This window comes from Sinohyriopsis cumingii, chromosome 12 (assembly GCF_028554795.1).
Source record: "Sinohyriopsis cumingii isolate HCF-2022 chromosome 12, ASM2855479v2, whole genome shotgun sequence".
NCBI lineage: Eukaryota > Metazoa > Mollusca > Bivalvia > Unionida > Unionidae > Sinohyriopsis > Sinohyriopsis cumingii.
Genome location: NC_142972.1, coordinates 27927926 through 27948181, shown reverse-complemented (window position 1 = coordinate 27948181; position 20256 = coordinate 27927926). Strand labels below are relative to the sequence as shown.

Here is a 20256-nt window from a genome sequence, read left to right as displayed (position 1 = left end):
GAGTACACGCACACAACTATGTGCCATATCTGAAAATCTTTGTGAGTTTGACAAAAGGTAGTAATTTTGCTTCTTATTTCCATAGACTTTAGCCTCTATAGTAAGTGTATATGCATATGAAGAACCACTGTATTCTCTTTAGAAATCTAAGTGCAAATTCAACTTTAAGTCAGTTTTCTAATGGACTCACAGTGCAAATTCAACTGTAAGTCCGTTTTCTAATGGACTCACAGTGCTAATTCAACTGTAAGTCGGTTTTCTAATGGACTCACAGTGCTAATTCAACTGTAAGTCAGTTTTCTAATGGACTCACAGTGCTAATTCAACTGTAAGTCGGTTTTCTAATGGACTCACAGTGCTAATTCAACAGTAAGTCGGTTTTCTAATGGACTCACAGTGCTAATTCAACAGTAAGTCGGTTTTCTAATGGACTCACAGTGCAAATTCAACTGTAAGTCGGTTTTCTAATGGACTCACAGTGCAAATTCAACTGTAAGTCAGTTTTCTAATGGACTCACAGTGCAAATTCAACTGTAAGTCGGTTTTCTAATGGACTCACAGTGCAAATTCAACTGTAAGTCAGTTTTCTAATGGACTCACAGTGCAAATTCAACTGTAAGTCAGTTTTCTAATGGACTCACAGTGCTAATTCAACTGTAAGTCAGTTTTCTAATGGACTCACAGTGCTAATTCAACTGTAAGTCAGTTTTCTAATGGACTCACAGTGCAAATTCAACTGTAAGTCGGTTTTCTAATGGACTCACAGTGCAAATTCAACTGTAAGTCGGTTTTCTAATGGACTCACAGTGCAAATTCAACTGTAAGTCGGTTTTCTAATGGACTCACAGTGCAAATTCAACTGTAAGTCGGTTTTCTAATGGACTCACAGTGCAAATTCAACTGTAAGTCGGTTTTCTAATGGACTCACAGTGCAAATTCAACTGTAAGTCAGTTTTCTAATGGACTCACAGTGCAAATTCAACTGTGTCAGTTTTCTAATGGACTCACAGTGCAAATTCAACTGTAAGTCGGTTTTCTAATGGACTCACAGTGCTAATTCAACTGTAAGTCGGTTTTCTAATGGACTCACAGTGCTAATTCAACTGTAAGTCAGTTTTCTAATGGACTCACAGTGCTAATTCAACTGTAAGTCAGTTTTCTAATGGACTCACAGTGCAAATTCAACTGTAAGTCAGTTTTCTAATGGACTCACAGTGCAAATTCAACTGTAAGTCGGTTTTCTAATGGACTGACAGTGCAAATTCAGCTGTAAGTCGGTTTTCTAATGGACTCACAGTGCAAATTCAACTATAAGTCAGTTTTCTAATGGACTCACAGTGCTAATTCAACTGTAAGTCAGTTTTCTAATGGACTCACAGTGCAAATTCAGCTCTAAGTCAGTTTTCTAATGGACTCACAGTGCTAATTCAACTGTAAGGCTGTTCTTTATTGTACTCACAGTGCTAATTCAACTATAAGGCTGTTCTTTATAGTACTCACAGTGCTAATTCAACTTGCATAGTGAGATTATGGAAACACCATGACATTACAAATTTAACAACTTTAAATTTAAATTTTTCTAAGGAATCAGATTCTAATTTCAGGAATCAGTGTTCTAAACTCGGGTCTGTAAAAGGGATGTAATTCCATTAACAAAACACTATCTAAATTTTTTAAAGTTACAAATTGGATTGGTCCGATTTTTTTCTTCTAAACTTGTGCTTTTTATTATCTACAAATCATGGCCAGCCAAAACCATATATACTTTTTATCTCCACTCATTTTTATACTGGGTCCCATTCTTCAATAGAATTAGTACCTTAAGGCCTATAGTTTAACATCATCAGCCCTGGCAGTTGGGCAAGGGATAGACATCTGTTTTGGTTTCTGCATGATGACGTAAGTTCAGTGCAACTTGGTGTATGTGTTTCCCTTAGAAAGCCCAAGAAAGTACTCTGTTGGTCATGGGATCAGCAGCCCAAGAAAGTACTCTGTTGTTCATGGGATCAGCAGATCCAGGATTAAAGTCACTCTTGCTATAAAAAAAAAAATGTTGTCTATTCATTTTATTTATAGATGATTCTTAAGTTCCAATATACAGATTTGAATGAAACTTGGTATTTCTGTTTCCCTTAGCCAAAGAAAACAACCAGTTGATTTTGGTGTCACTAGCTCAGAGTTCAAGCTTCATTTTGCTAAAAATAGAATTTCCCTATGGATTTAATTTTGGGACGATAACTTAAGTTTTAGATAATAAAATACAGTGAAATTTAGTACTCTTCTTTCCCTAAACTTTGGATGAAATCCTGTTGATTTATTTCAGGGTTAGTTGCCACAGTTGCTAAAAAAATAAGATTGACCAATGCATTTCATTTCTTGATAACTTTTGTTAAAAATAACAGAATTCAATGAAATGTTTCCCTTAGACCCAGCAAGAAGCCTGTTGATTTGGGGGTCATTAGTAATGGTCAAGACCACAGTTCCTACAAATGGATTTAACCTTGCATTTAATTTCCAGACAGTGACTTAAGCACTACACAGTGCATTTGTATGGAACATTTTACATGTGTCTTCTTCATCCTAAGAAAGAACCAATTTTGGTTTGGGGATGTGCATACTCAAGGTCAAGGTTGCTGTTAATAAAATAGATTTGACCTTTGCTTTTCATCATGACATTTCTTTTCAGGACAAATACTATATGTGTATTCCCTTATGTTGGCAGGGTGTCATGTACAATTTAAAGTATTGTTGCTTTTGGGGCTTTTTATTATAATTTCATATTTAATAACCTCATCATTAAGTCACTCCATATTTTAAATATTATTAGACTGCATACTTCTCTTTCTGTATGTAACAAGAGTTGTGACCCTTGACACTGCTGTAGGATTAAGTTAGTTTTTCTTTAGAGAGTTATAGACCCATAACTTTTCCATCTAAAACAGATTTTGTATTTCATCATCACGATCCTTTGCAGCACTAAAAAGATGTAAGGTCTGTTTTTAATGTAACAGACACTGATGTTTGTTTTTCTTCATTTTTAAGGGACAGTCGTCCTTGGTTGCTAGTGTCAGCACAGATTGGCCTACACCATGAGTACAGAGCTGTCTTGACAGAAATGGAAAGTTATTTGAAGACTGATTTTCTTTTACTAGACAAGTGTGAAAATGAGGAGGAGGAGGAGGGTATTCTGCAAAGAACCTTTAATTTCTCAAGGAGATGCAGGGGAACTGTCAAGTATGATTATCCACATGTACTGCAGGTTAGTTTTGCTTGCTATTGATGTCAGGGACATAATAAGAGAGCATATTAAGACAAGCAACCATCCTATGTATCTTCACATTGGTTTAGTAGCTAGTTCTGCTTTGTTCTAATCCCTGTCAGAAAACAATAAAAACATAAAATGTGAAAACAATACTCACAGTGGAAAAGAAGGTAATGATGAATTCCCTACATCAAGGGAAATACTTTTGTTCATCTAATCATCTAAGGAGAATACATGACTGAAAACCTGTTAATTAGAAATGTTGCATTTCATAATATAGAATGACACAAAAAAGTGTAAATTCCAGATAGTTATCTTAATAACAGAATCAAGGAAACAATAAAGGATCTTTTACAGAAAGGCTGCCATAGTTTCTTCCAAGACCCAATAAATTTATTTTGGAAGGAGACTGTTCCATTTCAGTTGGAGTTTGGGAATATACCTTAAAAATCAAGTACAATGTATGGCCATATGGTAATTTAAGTAGACTGGTTTGTGAGTGCTTATATATCCCAGACTGTGATTTCAGTGGCATATTATTTCATTACAGTATGTCAGTGCATCTATACTTCATCCCAAATCTGTTTTAATACATTGGCAGAAAACCACTATTAAAATTTTGCAAACTTTATCGTATACATAAGTAATGACCTGATTAAATTTCCCAGCCAGAAATTTTGAGTTTGTAACCTTTTTCAAACTTTTCATTGGACAAAACTTTCTTTGCATGATTTAGCAAAAATTTACTCTTAGATAAATCAGATTTGCTCGGTTTGTTTGTATTTGCATCTAGATGGCCATATTAGATTTTAGTAATATTTCAGTTTTCTTTTATACATTTTTTAAACTTTTTTTTTACAAAGACCTTGAATGCATCCTTGAATGCATGCTGAAAAAAAAGTACAGGAGGCAGATAAATGAAATTTAATATGCATGTTTGTATACATATATAGATAAATGAAATTTAATATGCAAGTTTGTATACATATATAGATAAATGAAATTTAACATGCATGTTTGTATGCATATATAGATAAATGAAATTTAATATGCTTGTTTGTATGCATATATAGATAAATGAAATTTAATATGCATGTTTGTATGCATATATAGATAAATGAAATTTAATATGCATGTTTGTATACATATATAGATAAATGAAATTTAATATGCATGTTTGTATACATATATAGATAAATGAAATTCAGTATGCATGTTTGTATGCATATATAGATAAATGAAATTTAATATGCATGTTTGTATACATATATAGATAAATGAAATTTAATATGCATGTTTGTATGCATATATAGGTAAATGAAATTTAATATGCATGTTTGTATACATATATAGATAAATGAAATTTAATATGCATGTTTGTATACATATATAGATAAATGAAATTTAATATGCATGTTTGTATACATATATAGATAACTGAAATTTAATATGCTTGTTTGTATAGATATATAAATAAATGAAATTTAATATGCATGTTTGTATGCATACATAAATAAATGAAATTTAATATGCATGTTTGTATGCATATATAGATAACCTGTTACAATTTTTAATGCCATTATAGCAATTTTAATTTCTTGTAAAAAAATTCTTTCTGTTTTCACTTGGTCTATGGTGGGGGCATATGTATTTTACAAACTTATTTTGTTTTCTTTAGGATGCCACATTTTGCTTGGTGCTTCGAGGAGCTAGGCTGGGACAGACAGCGCTGAGTGATGCCTTGATGACTGGCTGTATCCCCATTGTAGTTGCCGATGGATATGTTCTGCCATTCTCAGAAGTTCTGGATTGGAAAATGTAAGATTCTTAGGATTGGAAAAGGTTCACTTGTCCAGAATTGCACCTTCCACAGAATTGCAAAAACAAGGCTTGAACTTTTGTACATAAATCATTATATTCTTGGTCAAGTATGAATAAATGTTACTTGTCAAGCCAAATATTATCACCAGGTGCCTGATGTCGATTTTCCTTCTCTTGATCCCATGTTATCTCCACAAAGCTACAGTCTGTCTCGTTAGTAACAAAATCTTTTACAAGCATAAATATAAAACAGAAAAATCAGAGGTATATTTGCTTGGAAAAATAATTGGCAAAAACAAGCTGTAGCAAGTTTCTTATTTTCCCTGTACCTAGTTCATGTTACAAATTCCTTCACCTTGTTACCCCCCACCCATTCAGCAAAGGTGTCACGAGATATAGAAATGGGTTTTATCTTTCTTCTGGTTAAGGTGCCTATCTGCATACACGCCAACCATTACGCTTTTGGCGTAATCGTTACACTTTTTTTCGCTAAATTATGCCTTACTCATAACTGTATTTAGTTTACGCGTTTTCGGTATATCCCCCTCCCAAATAAATTAATAATTTGTTTTCTCATTTTTATTAACATCCCATTAATTTCACAGACTGTATTCTAGAACAGACGGCTTCTGTGTAACTATGACAGAAGAGTATGCTTGTCCAAAGACTTGCATGTACTTTCCTAACAGTATTATGTTCTATTTATAGTAGTTACCCTATTTCCAAGAAACATGCTAGTTTCTACTTTCAACTTTAGACCTCGGTTTCTATTTATAGCAGCTGTATGGCTTAGTTAGGAGAGAACAGACTGGTTTTCTAACTTTTAATCTTTGCTCACAGATTCTTTGTTTGAATTCATATCTGGTACAGAACCAGTCTGTAGGTATTTGGCGCTAAAAGTCAAGTCAGATTTATTCTAGTCGATGCGTGTGTTAGAGCAAAAGTGATTTTAAAATAATTTCACAGATGGATTAGGAAAAGACAAAATACTGATTCAGAGATGAATAAATGATTTACACAATACAGCATTCCATTCTAGGGCAGCTTCATGCCCCTTGCAAGCTGCATGGAAAGGATTTTAATATTGGTCATGGTGGTAAAACATGGCAGTAGAAGACTACATTGGTCCTTTGTTCGAACAGATGTTTCCTGATTCAAAAATTGCAGAAAATATGCATGTGCAGTAACAAAGTCATCTAATATTGTTAGGTGTTTAGCAGAAGATACTTCACTTCAGATTGCAGAAGCCATGAAAATTGGGACGTTTAGTATTGCAACAGACATGAGCAGTGATTATGATGACAAAAAGTTGTACCCAGTCTGTATAAGAGACTTGGCAATGAAAAGGGCAAAGTCAAGGTGCGCTTCTTTCATTACCAGAATTAACAGTAGATTCCACTGGAGAAAACACGTTTTTATTTGCTTGATAATGCTTTGAATAAACATAAGTTGGCAGAACTGTATGGGGGTTTTCAGCTGATACTGCATCAGTGATGACTGGAATTCATAAAGGAGTTGCATTCTATATTTTGAAAAATGTCTCCATCATTGTACATATCAGGTTGTCTCTGTCGTGTGATGCACCATGCTGCAGGAAAGGCTGTTGATAAATTAGAAGAATTCCTGAAGTATCACATTGGCACTCTACCTGACAATGTACTTCATGCAGACAGAGTTGATTTTTTTCATCTTATTTCCAAGCTAAAAGACCCAATAACTATAAGATATAAGGTTCCTCTTCTTTTTCAGGTTATGAAAGGAATATTGTTTTTTTACCATTCTAATGTTAAAATTACCAGGCTTGATCTTTAAATTACTAGGACAAAAAGAGCATGACAAGTTAATGTGGCTTGTTTTTTGCAATTCCCTGCAGGGCAGGGCAAATTAATATAACTTGTTTGTTGCAATTCCCTGCAGGGCAGGACAAATTAATGTGACTTGTTTGTTGCAATTCCCAGCAAGACAGGACAAATTAATGTGACTTGTTTTTTGCAATTATCTGCAGGGCAGCAATTATTGTAAGAGAGGAGGAACTGTCTGGGACATGGGAGATAATTCAGTCTGTCAGCATGGATCGGATTTACAAGATGCGTCAGCAGGGCGCCCTCTACTGGCAGCGATACTTCAGCACCATGACTGCTATTACGCTTACCACTCTACAGATTCTCAATGATAGAGTTTTTCCTTATGCTGCCAGGTCGTATGAAGACTGGAATGAAATCCCCATGAAGGTTAACACACTGTTCTAAAATCTCATTCATATTTTTATGTAAATCACAAAATCTTAAGGAGTACAAACTTCTATTCTGAGGACAGTAAAATATCCAATCTATTATTATGCATTATAAAAGGATATAATGCAGTTTGGCTAGTAAATTACTTACACAAATTTTTTTGACCTGAACAAATGTGTGCACATCAATATGCATGCATGAGTGTAGTGAATTGCATTACACTGTTATGGTTGTAAGTTCCAGTGCACATAACTGGAGAAGCAGTAGAGATTGTTCCAACAGTTGCTTGTCTGAAGGGGCTATTCTTTTGTTGGAACATCAAATATCTTGATAATTTTGTTAGGCCCACTGATACAGTTAAATGTAGTTGCTTTTCAAGCAGTATCCAACATCTTTCAGATTGTGAGATCAACTGCTGTCCACGGTATCTTTTGACTATTTCAGGGATTTTTCTTGGGTGTTTGTGCCATCATTTTGGATAAAAGTTTTATCAGTTGGGAACAAAATTTTAAGAAGTATATTTGTTCAGGTGGGGGAATTGTGCATGCTTTTTATATATTTTACATTGAAATTGGTGTCCAGTTACATTTAGATTTGGGCTTACTTTTGGTCCATGATGACTTCATAAAGCAACCCTTGTGTTTGAACATATTATTTGGAGTCTGTTTTTGAATTTTATAACACTTGTTATTTGAATGGTGATATAGTTGCCGATGGATATATGTCTTATATTATTAATTTATAGTTTAATAGCAGCAACACGTTACCCATAGTCATTGTTTAGCTTTCTTTTTCATGCCAAAAATCCACCATTTTAGTTTTACACATACCCCCAATTACATTTTAATAACAGTGCATACATCAGAACTTTAAAATCACTATGGCACAAAGACATATTTTTTCTTTTCTGTCTCAGTCTCAGAAATGACCTACCAGTGATCAATTTTCTGACCCTCAGACTTCAGAGAAACAGAAAGATGGTGTCAGCTCTGAGGAGAAGGAGAAGAAGATTCAATCTCTGAATTTTTTTAGAAAATTTAAGAAGTACGGAAAGTGAACTGACAGTTCTGTGAAGTACATCTTTGATATCTGAATATTAAACCTTGATAGTTGTATGGGTATATTTTTGCATATAAAATGATTTGAGTAGTTGATAAAAGAATATGTTGAGAAGTTGAAAATAGATAATAAGTATAAAATAATCCTCTGTTTCATATACAAAATATACACACAGTAACACATAGTGAGAGAAACACTTTTACAAAAATGAGATTGTATGTTTCTTACAAAATACTGTACAAGTATTTCTCATTATTCGGCAAGAGACAAGAAATTTTAAACATCATTTGTTTCAACCAGTAATGATGAATCAGCTACAGGCTCATGACTGTCCAAAAGAATTGACTCTCGAGATTTCAGTTTTGACACTTGAGATTTTCATTTTAATTCTTGAGATTTTTGGGGTCAAGAGTCAACTGACTCTTCAGTTTGTAAATCTATTGAGAACCTTGAGGCTCATGAGGTAGCAATGACTTGAACCTCATTGGCTTTCAGTTTCATAAAGGAAAGGTCTCAATCAGTAAGAGACTGGTATGCTCTTTTTATTGTTGTGAAAATCCATGATGAGATAGTGGCAAGTGAAATGTCTGTGAAGCCTTTGAGAACATAGAAAAGATGCTTCCAAGCCTTTTTTTCCCCTTTAAATACCTTAAGATGGAAATTGAGTGCCCTCACAGTTGACAAAGGAAAAAAAGAGAACCATAATTCCCATTAAAACAGGAACAGCCTGTGTCGATAGACATGGCATGAATCACACTTTGTTTTCATGTGGAGGCAAGGGCAAGTGGAAACATATTCTTGAGAGTGACATCCTGAAGGAAGCCGGCAGTGTTGGTTAATAACCATAAAACACAAGAAAGATTCCATCTTGGCATAAGGTAATGTGAGACAGTTCTCTACAGCTCAAAATATTTCATAAGACCAGCAAGGTACAAATATGAATCAATTGCCATGCAATTAAATGTATTGAAATGGCACCTCTAATGCCCTTGACAGTGGATACTGGACATATTTTGTTCTCAAAGAGAAACAAAAGGAAATGAGCAATAGAATTTACAGAGGGACAGCTAGGATCTTTGTTTCCTTCTACACCAATCACAGAAGATTCTCTACCTGGCATCATAGACTTATAATGTTGAAGCTCTCCTGACCTGAATGATTCAGTTTTTAACTCAGCCCAAAAGCTTGTTCTGGTTGAGAGATCATGTGAGATGATTAAAGTGTGAAGGTGGAGAATGTATGGGTTGTTGTGTGTGAGAGATCCCTGGTTTTGTGACAGGAAATCACTTATGTGAGGAAGAGACCTGGGTCGAGCGATCAGCAGGTCTAAAAGGTATTTGAACCATGAGAACTATAGCCACAGTGGGGCTCTGAGAATGATCTGAGCAGCGAAAGTTCTGACTTGTATCAAACTTCCAGTGGGAAGGCATATACAAACAGCAGATTCCACTGGAGACTGAAGGCATCAACTGCCATGCTCCTTGATCTGGGACTGAAATGTAGGAGGGAAGTCTGTTGTTGAGTTTGGATGCAAATAGATCCACTATGGATCTCCCCCAGTTTGTAGGGAATCTGCCATGGAGCGATTAAGGGTCCATTCTGCAAGGGTGGTTCTGACAGCTGTGGACAGATGTCTGCCAGTACGTTCTTCTTGCCCAGAATCTGGCAAACTTTGAGTGCTATGTTCTCCAAGGTGGTACTGGTGGAGAAGGTCCCAGACTTCCATACATAGAGATGGGGCATGTGTGCCTCATTAGCATCAGAGATTAGTTTTGATGGGTGTGTTGTCAGAGAAGACCATTACACACAATGCCTTATTCTATAGAGGTATGCCCTCTGGATCTAAATGAGCACCCCAACCAGAATCGGATGCATTGACAAACAGATAAGAGTGTGGGTCAGGTGCATGCATGGGGACCCCAATCATGAATCTGTCCTGATTCATCCAGCATTGCAATGGTGATGAGATGCTGGTCATAGAATGATTGGGTCTGATAGAGAATAACATGTGAGGTTCCACCTTGAAAGGAGGAGGAATTGTAGAGAACATGTAGGAAGACATTCTGTTAGAACAAAGTTGGCAGTGGCATTCAAGGTTCTCAAAGGGACAGGTGCAGTCGAGCAGACCGTGAAGTGTTTACTTGCGATGCCTGAAAGAGCAAGGATTTGATCTATCCAATCCCTTGGAAATTAGACCAAGTTCTAATTCATTAGGAAATCCCCATGTTAGAAGTCTTGCAGTGTTTGAGTTCTGATTTCTTGAGGTAAAAATCCTAATTGAGTTACTACAGACCATCAGTGGAACAGATCCTGATGAAAGGACTGGATCTGAACATTGTGGATCATCCATTTGCTGAAATATTGGAGAATTGATGTTCCCCATATTCAGGAGTAATCTGCTACTACTCCCATAGGTCTAGTGAAACTCTGGGTGCAGAGAATTTCTGAATGGTAGAACCTGAAGTTGAAAACTTCTTGGTCCAGACAAAACTAGAGATGTAGAGAGGCATCCTAAAGGACAATAAAGACTGGCCAATCAGGTAGGCAAAAAGCATTCCAGATCGAGGAGGTGGTCTCCATCCCGAAAGATTCCTCAAGAAGAAAATAGTTTAAAGGAGGTTGATATTAATGCAAAACTTTCCACTTTTTTTGGTAAACAGGAATGATATGGAAATAGAAGACTTTAGAACCCTCTTGACTGCCCCTTTCAGTAAAAGTGTGTACATTTCCTCCCTCAGTTCTACCAGATTGGATTGGTGAAGAAAGATAGGGGTTCTGGATAGAGGAGGTAGCTCCAGAAGCTGGAGTCTGTACCCCTCACGATTATAATGACCCAACCATTGTCTGTGAAAAGAGGCCTAGGCAAGCACTGATGGGAACATCTAGGAGAGGGATGTGCAACGGAGAGAGCTTGAGTCCCTAGGGATGTTTCCCCCTCAACATTTTTAGGAAAAGAAGAGAGAGTGAAACTGCCTCCTTCCTTCTGAGTTCATCAGGATCCTCTGTTCTCATTCTCTGGGAGCATGTCTGACAAGGAGGTCTGGTTTGAGGTTGTGTGTTGGACTTGGGCTGTGTCTGCTTGAAAAACATGGCAGAAGGCCCCTGAGTGTGATGCACCTGTTTCCTGGCTGAATGTGATTGGCCAAGCATGTATGTGAAGGATCGATATTGATGATCCAGCAAGTTTTGAGAAGCCACGTTAGGAATGAGGCCTGCAAAAAAGAGTCTCAGCTTCTAGTGGAGCAGCCTTACGAAAGTCTTTACTGTGGTTCAGTAAGACCTTTGGGGTGTACTGAGCAACATCACTTTGGATGTATGTAAATTCCGCCGAAAAAGCATTTGCATCAGAAATGCATGCCAAGATGTCTAGGCCACAGCTTCCAGCACATGTTGTAAGGATGCTGGGTTCAAAGAAGCTTCTCATAGCATGCTCAAAGAAGCAACTAAGAAGAGGCCAGCATGTAAAGCTATAATTACAAGTTATCTGCCTTTCTTCCATGGCTTCATTGTTTTTAACTGGAATATGCTCTACTTCAAATAGCCACCTTGGCTGACTGGCATTAAGTTAGAGAGGTTTGTAGACCACTTTGGGGAATGAACCCTTTAGCTGGCAGAAGATATCAAAGTCAAGGAGGGAATGGACCAACCTTGATGTTGCTGAGTCATGTTTTTGGTCTGTAGAAAACATCAGAAAATTCCTAAACCATTGCAGAGTGAGGGAAGAAGAGGATGAGTCTGGCTGGTGTTGAGACATCCGAGATCTTTTCCAAACTAGAAAGAATCTTGGACTGTGTGACAGATGGTTTTAGGCACAAGTCAGGGGGCAAGAGGCAGTAGATTTCATTAATCACCTTATCAAAAGACCATACCTCCTCTTCCACAACCAACAGAGAGGAAGGAGCAGGTATAAAAGTTGGTGTCAGTTGTGCTTCCTCAGTGTCAAATTCAATAGAGCCCATGAGATTGGAAATAGATCTAACACACTTGAAGCTGGAGAGTGTACAGACATCTCCTCGTTGTGAAGAGGGAATAGGTGCACTCTGCTTAAGCCCCTCTCTTCAACACAGTGAGTGGTGGCTGAAGGACTTGCATTTGCAGGAGAAAGAAAAGAATGTGCCTCCATTGAGGATGATGTGATTCCTCTAGCCTTCCAGTTTGTTTCCACCAGGTGATGAGGTGATGGTAGGACACAAGCTGCAGTGTCACCTCTGCTATGATGGCAAGCTCCAAAAGTCAAAGAGGCATACAAAACAAAGGGTCCTGATGTGGAGGACCCCACATCCAACAGGAATTCACTGTGATAACAGGAAAGGGGCCATACCATTTTTATTCTATCCCCTAGCCTAGTCTGAGCACTCTGGTTAGACTCCCAATGTTGCTTATAAAGAGGTGGTAGAGGGTGGTGAAGGTGAAACTTGATCTGAACCCCATCTCCATACCATGAGGCCATAGTGCAATACTCAGAGGATTGTCAACTGATGCACCACTCAAAAAGGTGTGAAGCTGATCCCTCCCTTGGGTAAGGCATAACTCACTATCTCTGAAAGGATGAAAGTGGTGCATCTCCTCCTCATTGGGATGTAGTGACACTATGAGAAGCTCCTCCATGGTAGGCAGCAACACGTTACTATATGAGCAGTGCATCTTCTCCAAAAAGGCAGACAGCTATTTGATGAATGGTGCATCTCATCCACATCTTTTAAAGCCTGAACCATTCTACAAGGTAAGTGATGTGTCTCCTCCACATCAGGAGGCAGTGACAGGCTATGGAATGACTTGTACAGCTCTTCCATGGCAGGCAGCGATACACTAATATATGAGTACCATATCTCCTGTTTTGTAATAGGAGGTATGCCTTCTCTTAGAGGAGTCTTCTTGTCAGAAGACTCAAGGAAGGTTCTGGCATATCTCTGAGGGGTCTGCAAGAGAAAAACTGGAAAATTCAGACACTAAAGAGGTATATAAAAAACAATTTTGTCTGGAGCCAGCAAAATTCTAGTTATGCAGGCCATGATTTACAAAATGCTCAAGGATTTTTTTCTTGTGCATTTTGAACATCTAATACAGGCTTGTCTTCTTGTGACTAGACTGTGATGACTTGTTCTTTAAATAGAAAATGAGTGTGTGTGTGTGTATATATATATATATATATATATATATATATATATATATATATATATATATATATTAATGTCACATGTAATTGACCTTGTTTATATGTCCCATGTTTAAAGTTCACATCTGTATTCTCTATGTACATAGTAAACAGTGTTAAAAGTGTACCTGTCTTTTTTTAGAAGATTTCTCACAGTTTTGGAAAACTTTATTGATTAATGGATGTAGCCATATGTACAATAGATAGGAAAAATTCAGAATGTTAGTTAAATTAGTATAGATGTTGTATTCCATGTAAATCTTGACCAAAGAAACACATAGACTCCATTTTAATAGGCTGTTGTTGTCTCTGCACACAAACAACACACCACTACCTCGATATTATGTGATAATTGTCAGATGAAAAAAAATGTATCCAACCCCTCCGGTGTGGTACACAAAGTGACCCAAGTCCCTGAAGGAAAAATAACAAACAGCTAATGTAACACCATTAGAGAGAAATAATAGACAAGCCAAGTTGTAAATGCGGTTAACAAACACTGCTATGGGCAAATTTTCACTGGTTAATCCCGGAACACATCTGATCAATACAGCATCCATTGTGGTCTCTCTTTCAGAGAGTGGTCATGTATCTTTTATAACTAATGTTAATGTTGAACACAAACTTTTCATGTAAAGTGAATGCCATTGTGAATCATTTACACTTATTCATTACAGAATGCCCTCAAGAATCCTCTCTTCTTGCCCATGATTCCACCAAGTAGCCAGGGTTTCACTGCAGTCATCCTGACATATGACAGACTGGAGTCACTGTTTGACGTCATCCACCAGGTGGCCAAAGTCCCCAGTCTGGCCAAGGTTGTGGTCATCTGGAACAATCAGCAGAAACACCCACCACAAAGTGAGTTCATGTGACCATTTATAGATTCAGGGGTCAGGATCATTCATAAAATTATTCTTGGGAACTATAGTTGCCTCCCTTGCCAAGTCTAATCTTACAGTGTGCCCTGGGCTTAAAATAGTGAAAGTTCTTTTATACAATGAGTGTCAGTAAAGATAGATCCTCACCTTCTATGCAATTTAAAACAGTTTACTTTTTCAAAGGATCCTAATTTACAGTTCTTGCAGCTTCACATAAAAACGTGACATACAAGATTATTCTGTACAAAATTCTTGTACATTCTCAAAAAATTACAAATGACATTTCTGTCTCGTGTTATTTTATGATTGTCTGATTCATTTTGATGACAACAAATTTAAAACCACAATTTGTTTCTTCATTATGCTTTGATGTAGAAACTTTTAAGTTTTCTTCTCTTTATTCTGGTTTTAAATTTCTAGCAGTGATCAATGGAATGAATTGTAAAATATATTTCTAGTAGTGATCATTGGGATGAATTGTAATATATTTCTAGAAGTTATCATTGGGATGTAATATCTTTCTGGCAGGGATCACTGGGATGATTTGTAATATATTTCTAGTAATGGTCATTGGGATGAATTGTAATATATTTCTAGAAGTTATCATTGGGATGTAATATATTTCTGGCAAGGATCACTGGGATAATTTGTAATATATTTCTAGTAATGATCATTGGGATGAATTGTAATATATTTCTAATAATGGTCATTGGGATAAATTATATTTCTAGTAGTGATCATTGGGATGAATTGTAATATATTTCTAGTATTGATTATTGGGATGAATTGTAATATATTTCTGGCAGTGATCATTGAGATAAAATATCTTTCAGTGATCATGGATTAATTGTAATATATTTCTAGTAGTGATCATGGGATGAATTGTAATATATTTCTAGTAGTGATCACTGGGATTAATTGTAATATATTTCTAGTAATGGTCATTGGGGTGAATTGTAATATAGTAGTGATAATTGGAATGAATTGTAATATATTTCTAGTAGCAATCATTGGGATGAATTGTAATATATTTCTAGCAGTGATAATTGGGATGAAATGTACTGTGTTTCTAGTAATGACCATCGGGATCCATTTTAATATATTTCAAGCAGTGATCATTGGTATGAATTGTAATATACTTCTAGTAGTGATCATTATATTTCTAGCAGTGATCATTGGGATGATTTGTACTATGTGTCTAGCAATGATTATTGGGATGAATTGTAATGTGTTTCTAGCAGTGATCATTTTAATGAATTGTAATATATTTCTAGCATTGATAATTGGTATACATTGTAATATATTTCTAGCACCCAGTGGGATCCTTTGTGATATATTTCTAGCAGTGATCATTGGGATAAATTGTAATATACTTCTAGTAGTAATCATTATATTTCTAGCAGTTATCATTGGGATGTAATATCTTTCTGGCAGGGATCACTGGGATGAATTGTAATATATTTTTAGTAAAGGTCATTGGGATGCGATGAATTGTAATATATTTCTAATAATGATCATTGGGATAAATTATATTTCTAGTAGTGATCATTGGGATCCATTAAAATAAGTTTCTAGACGTGATCATTGGGATGAATTCTAATAATTTCTAGCGGTGATTATTGGGACGAATTTTAATATATTTCTAGTTGTGATCATTAGGATGAATTGTAATATATTTTTAGCAGTGATGAAATGGGATGAATTGTTATAAATTTCTAGCAGTGATCATTGGGATGAATTGTAATATATTTCTTGTGCTGTTTATAGCAGTTTCAAAACTGAGCTAATTTTATTTCCTTTTTAATATGTATGCCTGATTCATATGAAGATAGGTCTTTTCAGGAAACATTTTAAATATGGGTCAAGTTCCTGTGAAAGTGGTTCATTAAGCAGACATTTTAGGTTTATGATGTAAATTGCAATTTAATATAAGTTCAATTTATTATCTATATTTTTGTGTCTATTCCAGTGTCAGCATGGCCAAATATTGGAAAACCACTGAAAGTGATTCAAACTCAAAAAAATAAGCTGAGTAACAGGTGAGAGTTACATTACAGATGTTCCCAAACTTGCGAGATTCCAACTTATGCAAATTTTGCAGAAACACAATTTCATATGGTTTTTTTTGTATTTGATTATTTTAGCAAAGACTAAAAATTAATGAAATTATTTTGTCTAAAACCCCAAAAATGAATTCTTCGGTGGCTAAAATGAATGGTATTAAAGTTAATTGAATTTTTAAATGAAAATTAAAGTTATCCAGTTACAATTTCAAGTTTTGCAACCACTCTTTGGAATGCAGATGTAATGCAAGTCAGGGATTAGCTGTATTAGATTCACTTTTAAGCTGAGTAAACAGGTGAGAATTAAATTTATGTTTGAATAACAGGTGAGAAATTCATTAGAATCGCATTTAAGTGGAATAACGGTTGAGAATTACCTCAGATTGTCGTTTAAGCTTTGTAACAATTGAGCATTGCATTAGATTAATATTTATGCTGAGTAACAAATGAGAATTATATTAGATGCCTGTAAAGGCTGAGTAACAAGTGAGAATTATATTAGATGCCTGTAAAGGCTGAGTAACAAGTGAGAATTACATTACATTGATAATTAATGATGATACACTCACTACTTACAATTAAAACATAGAGGAAAAATGCAAACAGTTTAAAACAGTTATCATTATACATACAAAGAGATGCATGTCTTGGGGAAACTACCTGTATTAAGAACATCAGCAGCTTTGTGACACAGTTCAGAAACTGAACCATTTTGAACCAAGATAAGAATAATGGATTTCAGCAGTAGTTCATGGTAATAGTCAGTGCAACTCATTTGTGAATTGTATAACCTGATTAATCATTTTTCTACGTATGTTTACCCCATGAAAGTGCTCAGTGCCTTAAATGAAACAAAGGATTTTAAATTTGATACAAATTTCAGAAATACATCAGTTCATTTTCCTAATTTACCAAAACAAATTTTGAGAAGAACGATGTTAATCATTATTTATTATCAAGAAAGGTTCAGGAATCTAGGGTTGTGGTTCTGAAACCTTTTATATCAGTGGCCTACTTCATGGTATTCTGTATATGACTAATGTATCAAGCCATGGCCCACAAGTTTGCCTCTGCCCATAGTTTGAAAACCTATGATTTCACATATTCAAAACATACAGTGTTTGACATTAATTATGGGCTTAGTGTGATTTATGTTGCAGTAGACTTAAGTATAATTAATGTTTTTAGGAATGAGCTTCCATTCTCCACTCTTTAAAGATTTATATATTTGAAAGATTTGTAATTTACAAATAAGTAGAAGTTAAAACTGTTCTTTTTAACAAATAATACTTTAATGCATGGACCTTTGAGATCCAACTGTTAATACCTTCAACTGTTAAACTTTAATGAAGTAGCAAAAGTAAGTGTTTCTAACTTTTTAATATATTTTTATTCAGAAAAATGTGAATGGTCGTACATTACTGGGAAATTGGACAAAGATGTTACTCATATATATTTTAAAACCATTAAGACAAGGATAACTAAAAAATGTTAAGTGTAATTGATTTGCATGCTAATGTTGCTTTTCCATAGGTTCTTTCCCTATGATGAGATAGAAACCGAGTGTATCTTGGCTTTGGATGATGATATTGTGATGTTAACTGCAGATGAACTGGAGTTTGGATATGAGGTAAGCATAGTGTATCTTTACATCAACAATTACCAAAGGAACTAAAACTGCTTTTTATAAGGTACTCTACTTGTGTTAGAAAACAACTCTCTAACTGCTTTGTACATGGCACTTTACTTGTGTTAGAATACTTGCATTAGAAAACAACTCTCTAACTTCTTTATATAAGGCACTCTGCTTATGTTAGAAAACAACTCTCTAACTGCTTTATATATGGTACTCTACTTGTGTTAGAAAACAACTCTAACTGCTTTATATAAGGTACTCTACTTGTGTTAGAAAACAACTAACTGCTTTATATATGGTACTCTACTTGTGTTAGAAAACAGTCTCTAACTGCTTTGTATAAGGTACTCTACTTGTGTTAGAAAACAACTAACTGCTTTATATATGGTACTCTACTTGTGTTAGAAAGCAACTCTCCAACTGCTTTTTATAAGGTACTCTACTTGTGTTAGAAAACAACTCTAACTGCTTTATATATAGCACTTGACTTGTATTAGAAGACAACTCTAACTGCTTTATATTTGGCACTCTACTTGTGTTAGAAGACAACTCTCTAACTGCTTTATATATGGCACTCTACTTGTCATAAGACAAAACTCTAACTCTGATATTGTAAAAAAAATTGTTGGCATCATTTTCCATGATTTTGAGAAATTACATTTTTCTCAGTTCTTCAGCACATGGATAAGGCAGTGTGGCAGTTCTTAAATATATGAATATGGCAGTGTCAGTTCATAAATTAATATATATGTTGGAGAAGAATGGTCCTATCTTTAAAATTCAGTTGTTTTTCTTCCATTTTTACATTTTCATATGTGGCAACCTTGAAATCCACGAATATTGATACCCCAAAATGAGAGTGACTTCATACTAGTAGTTCCCTTTTATACAACAGGATTGACCGCTGTTGTAAGTTTAACTCTCCATGCATGTCCATCCATTTTCCCTGTCCAGACTTTTTTTTTAAAACCAGTTGTACATAAAAAGACTTTGTTCCATTGACCAATTTAGACTATACATGTATAAAGATAAACACAGTGCAATGCCTCTTTACTGTCAAATACATATTAGTGATAAAGTATTTAAAGCCGTATAATTGGCTTGCTGGAATTTCAGAAGTGTCCAGTCATTGTAGCATTTTCCACCTAGACGAAAACTCTTAACTATACAGTGTGTACATTGTTAATGGTACTTGTATCAAATAAATTTTATTTGAATATCTTAAATTTAATCGCAACTCAAATTTATAATCCAATCAAGCATTGTCCCTCTGAAAAGTGACTGGAACACTAATGCAGTTTTCCACGTCTACATACTGTCCACATTCACGTTCCAAGGTTTGATGTCACCATCTCAGTGAAGAAGAAGCTTCCATTATGTACCAATGTGCACATCCTCATCTTTTGGGGGGGGGGGGAATGATTTCACTTTTTTAAACTGATTGAAAAACGTTTAATATTAAGTTTTTATGTAACCTTCAAATGTCCATGATGATATGTATTGAATTAAGCCTGAATTATGCCATCATTGTTTAATTTATCATTGCATACAATAGGTTTGGCGTGAGTTTTCTGATAGACTAATAGGATTTCCATCTCGAGTACATCTGTGGGACAATGGCACAAACAAGTGGCGCTATGAGTCTGAGTGGACCAATGCCATATCCATGGTTCTAACAGGGGCAGCATTCTATCATAAGGTGAGTCACTATGCTCTGTCAAAGTTATTGATTTGAAGTCTTTTTGCTCTGTCATAGGGCTTGATTTGAAGTGTCTGTATTATTATGTATATTTAATTTGTATTATTTGTTGGCTTTTCATGCCAATTATATGTCATGTACATCTCTGTTTTGTACTTGACCTTGTTCCAAATCAAGCTAATAGTGCACCTGACCAGTGGACATTTATTATATAAGCAACATAATACAAAACTTATATATCTCTATCATAGATCATTATTAGTAGTAAACATGTTTACTTCAATTTGAGTTCAAGAGAGTCTTGATTCTGACCTTAGAAACTTACAGAATGGAAATTTCATTAGTTGATGAAGTATTTTCAGAAAATGGTAAAGTAGAGGGGTGTATAATCTTGTTTACATTAGGATTATTCATTCTTGCCTTAATATCTGAAGTAACATCAGTCT

The 20256-nt window shown here is 35.4% G+C and overlaps 1 protein-coding gene across 1 annotated transcript in view; it reads left to right on the top strand.

The window, feature by feature from the left end:
* The window catches only part of LOC149786153 (exostosin-2-like), a 50575-nt gene that overhangs the window by 16984 nt on the left and 13335 nt on the right, over nucleotides 1–20256 (top strand). Inside the window, exons 4-10 of the mRNA XM_089976507.1 lie at nucleotides 3043–3259; nucleotides 4941–5080; nucleotides 7089–7314; nucleotides 14209–14392; nucleotides 16382–16451; nucleotides 18009–18105; nucleotides 19667–19810. Coding sequence (XP_089832633.1) covers nucleotides 3043–3259; nucleotides 4941–5080; nucleotides 7089–7314; nucleotides 14209–14392; nucleotides 16382–16451; nucleotides 18009–18105; nucleotides 19667–19810 — 1078 coding nt within the window. The remainder of the gene's footprint in view (nucleotides 1–3042; nucleotides 3260–4940; nucleotides 5081–7088; nucleotides 7315–14208; nucleotides 14393–16381; nucleotides 16452–18008; nucleotides 18106–19666; nucleotides 19811–20256) is intronic.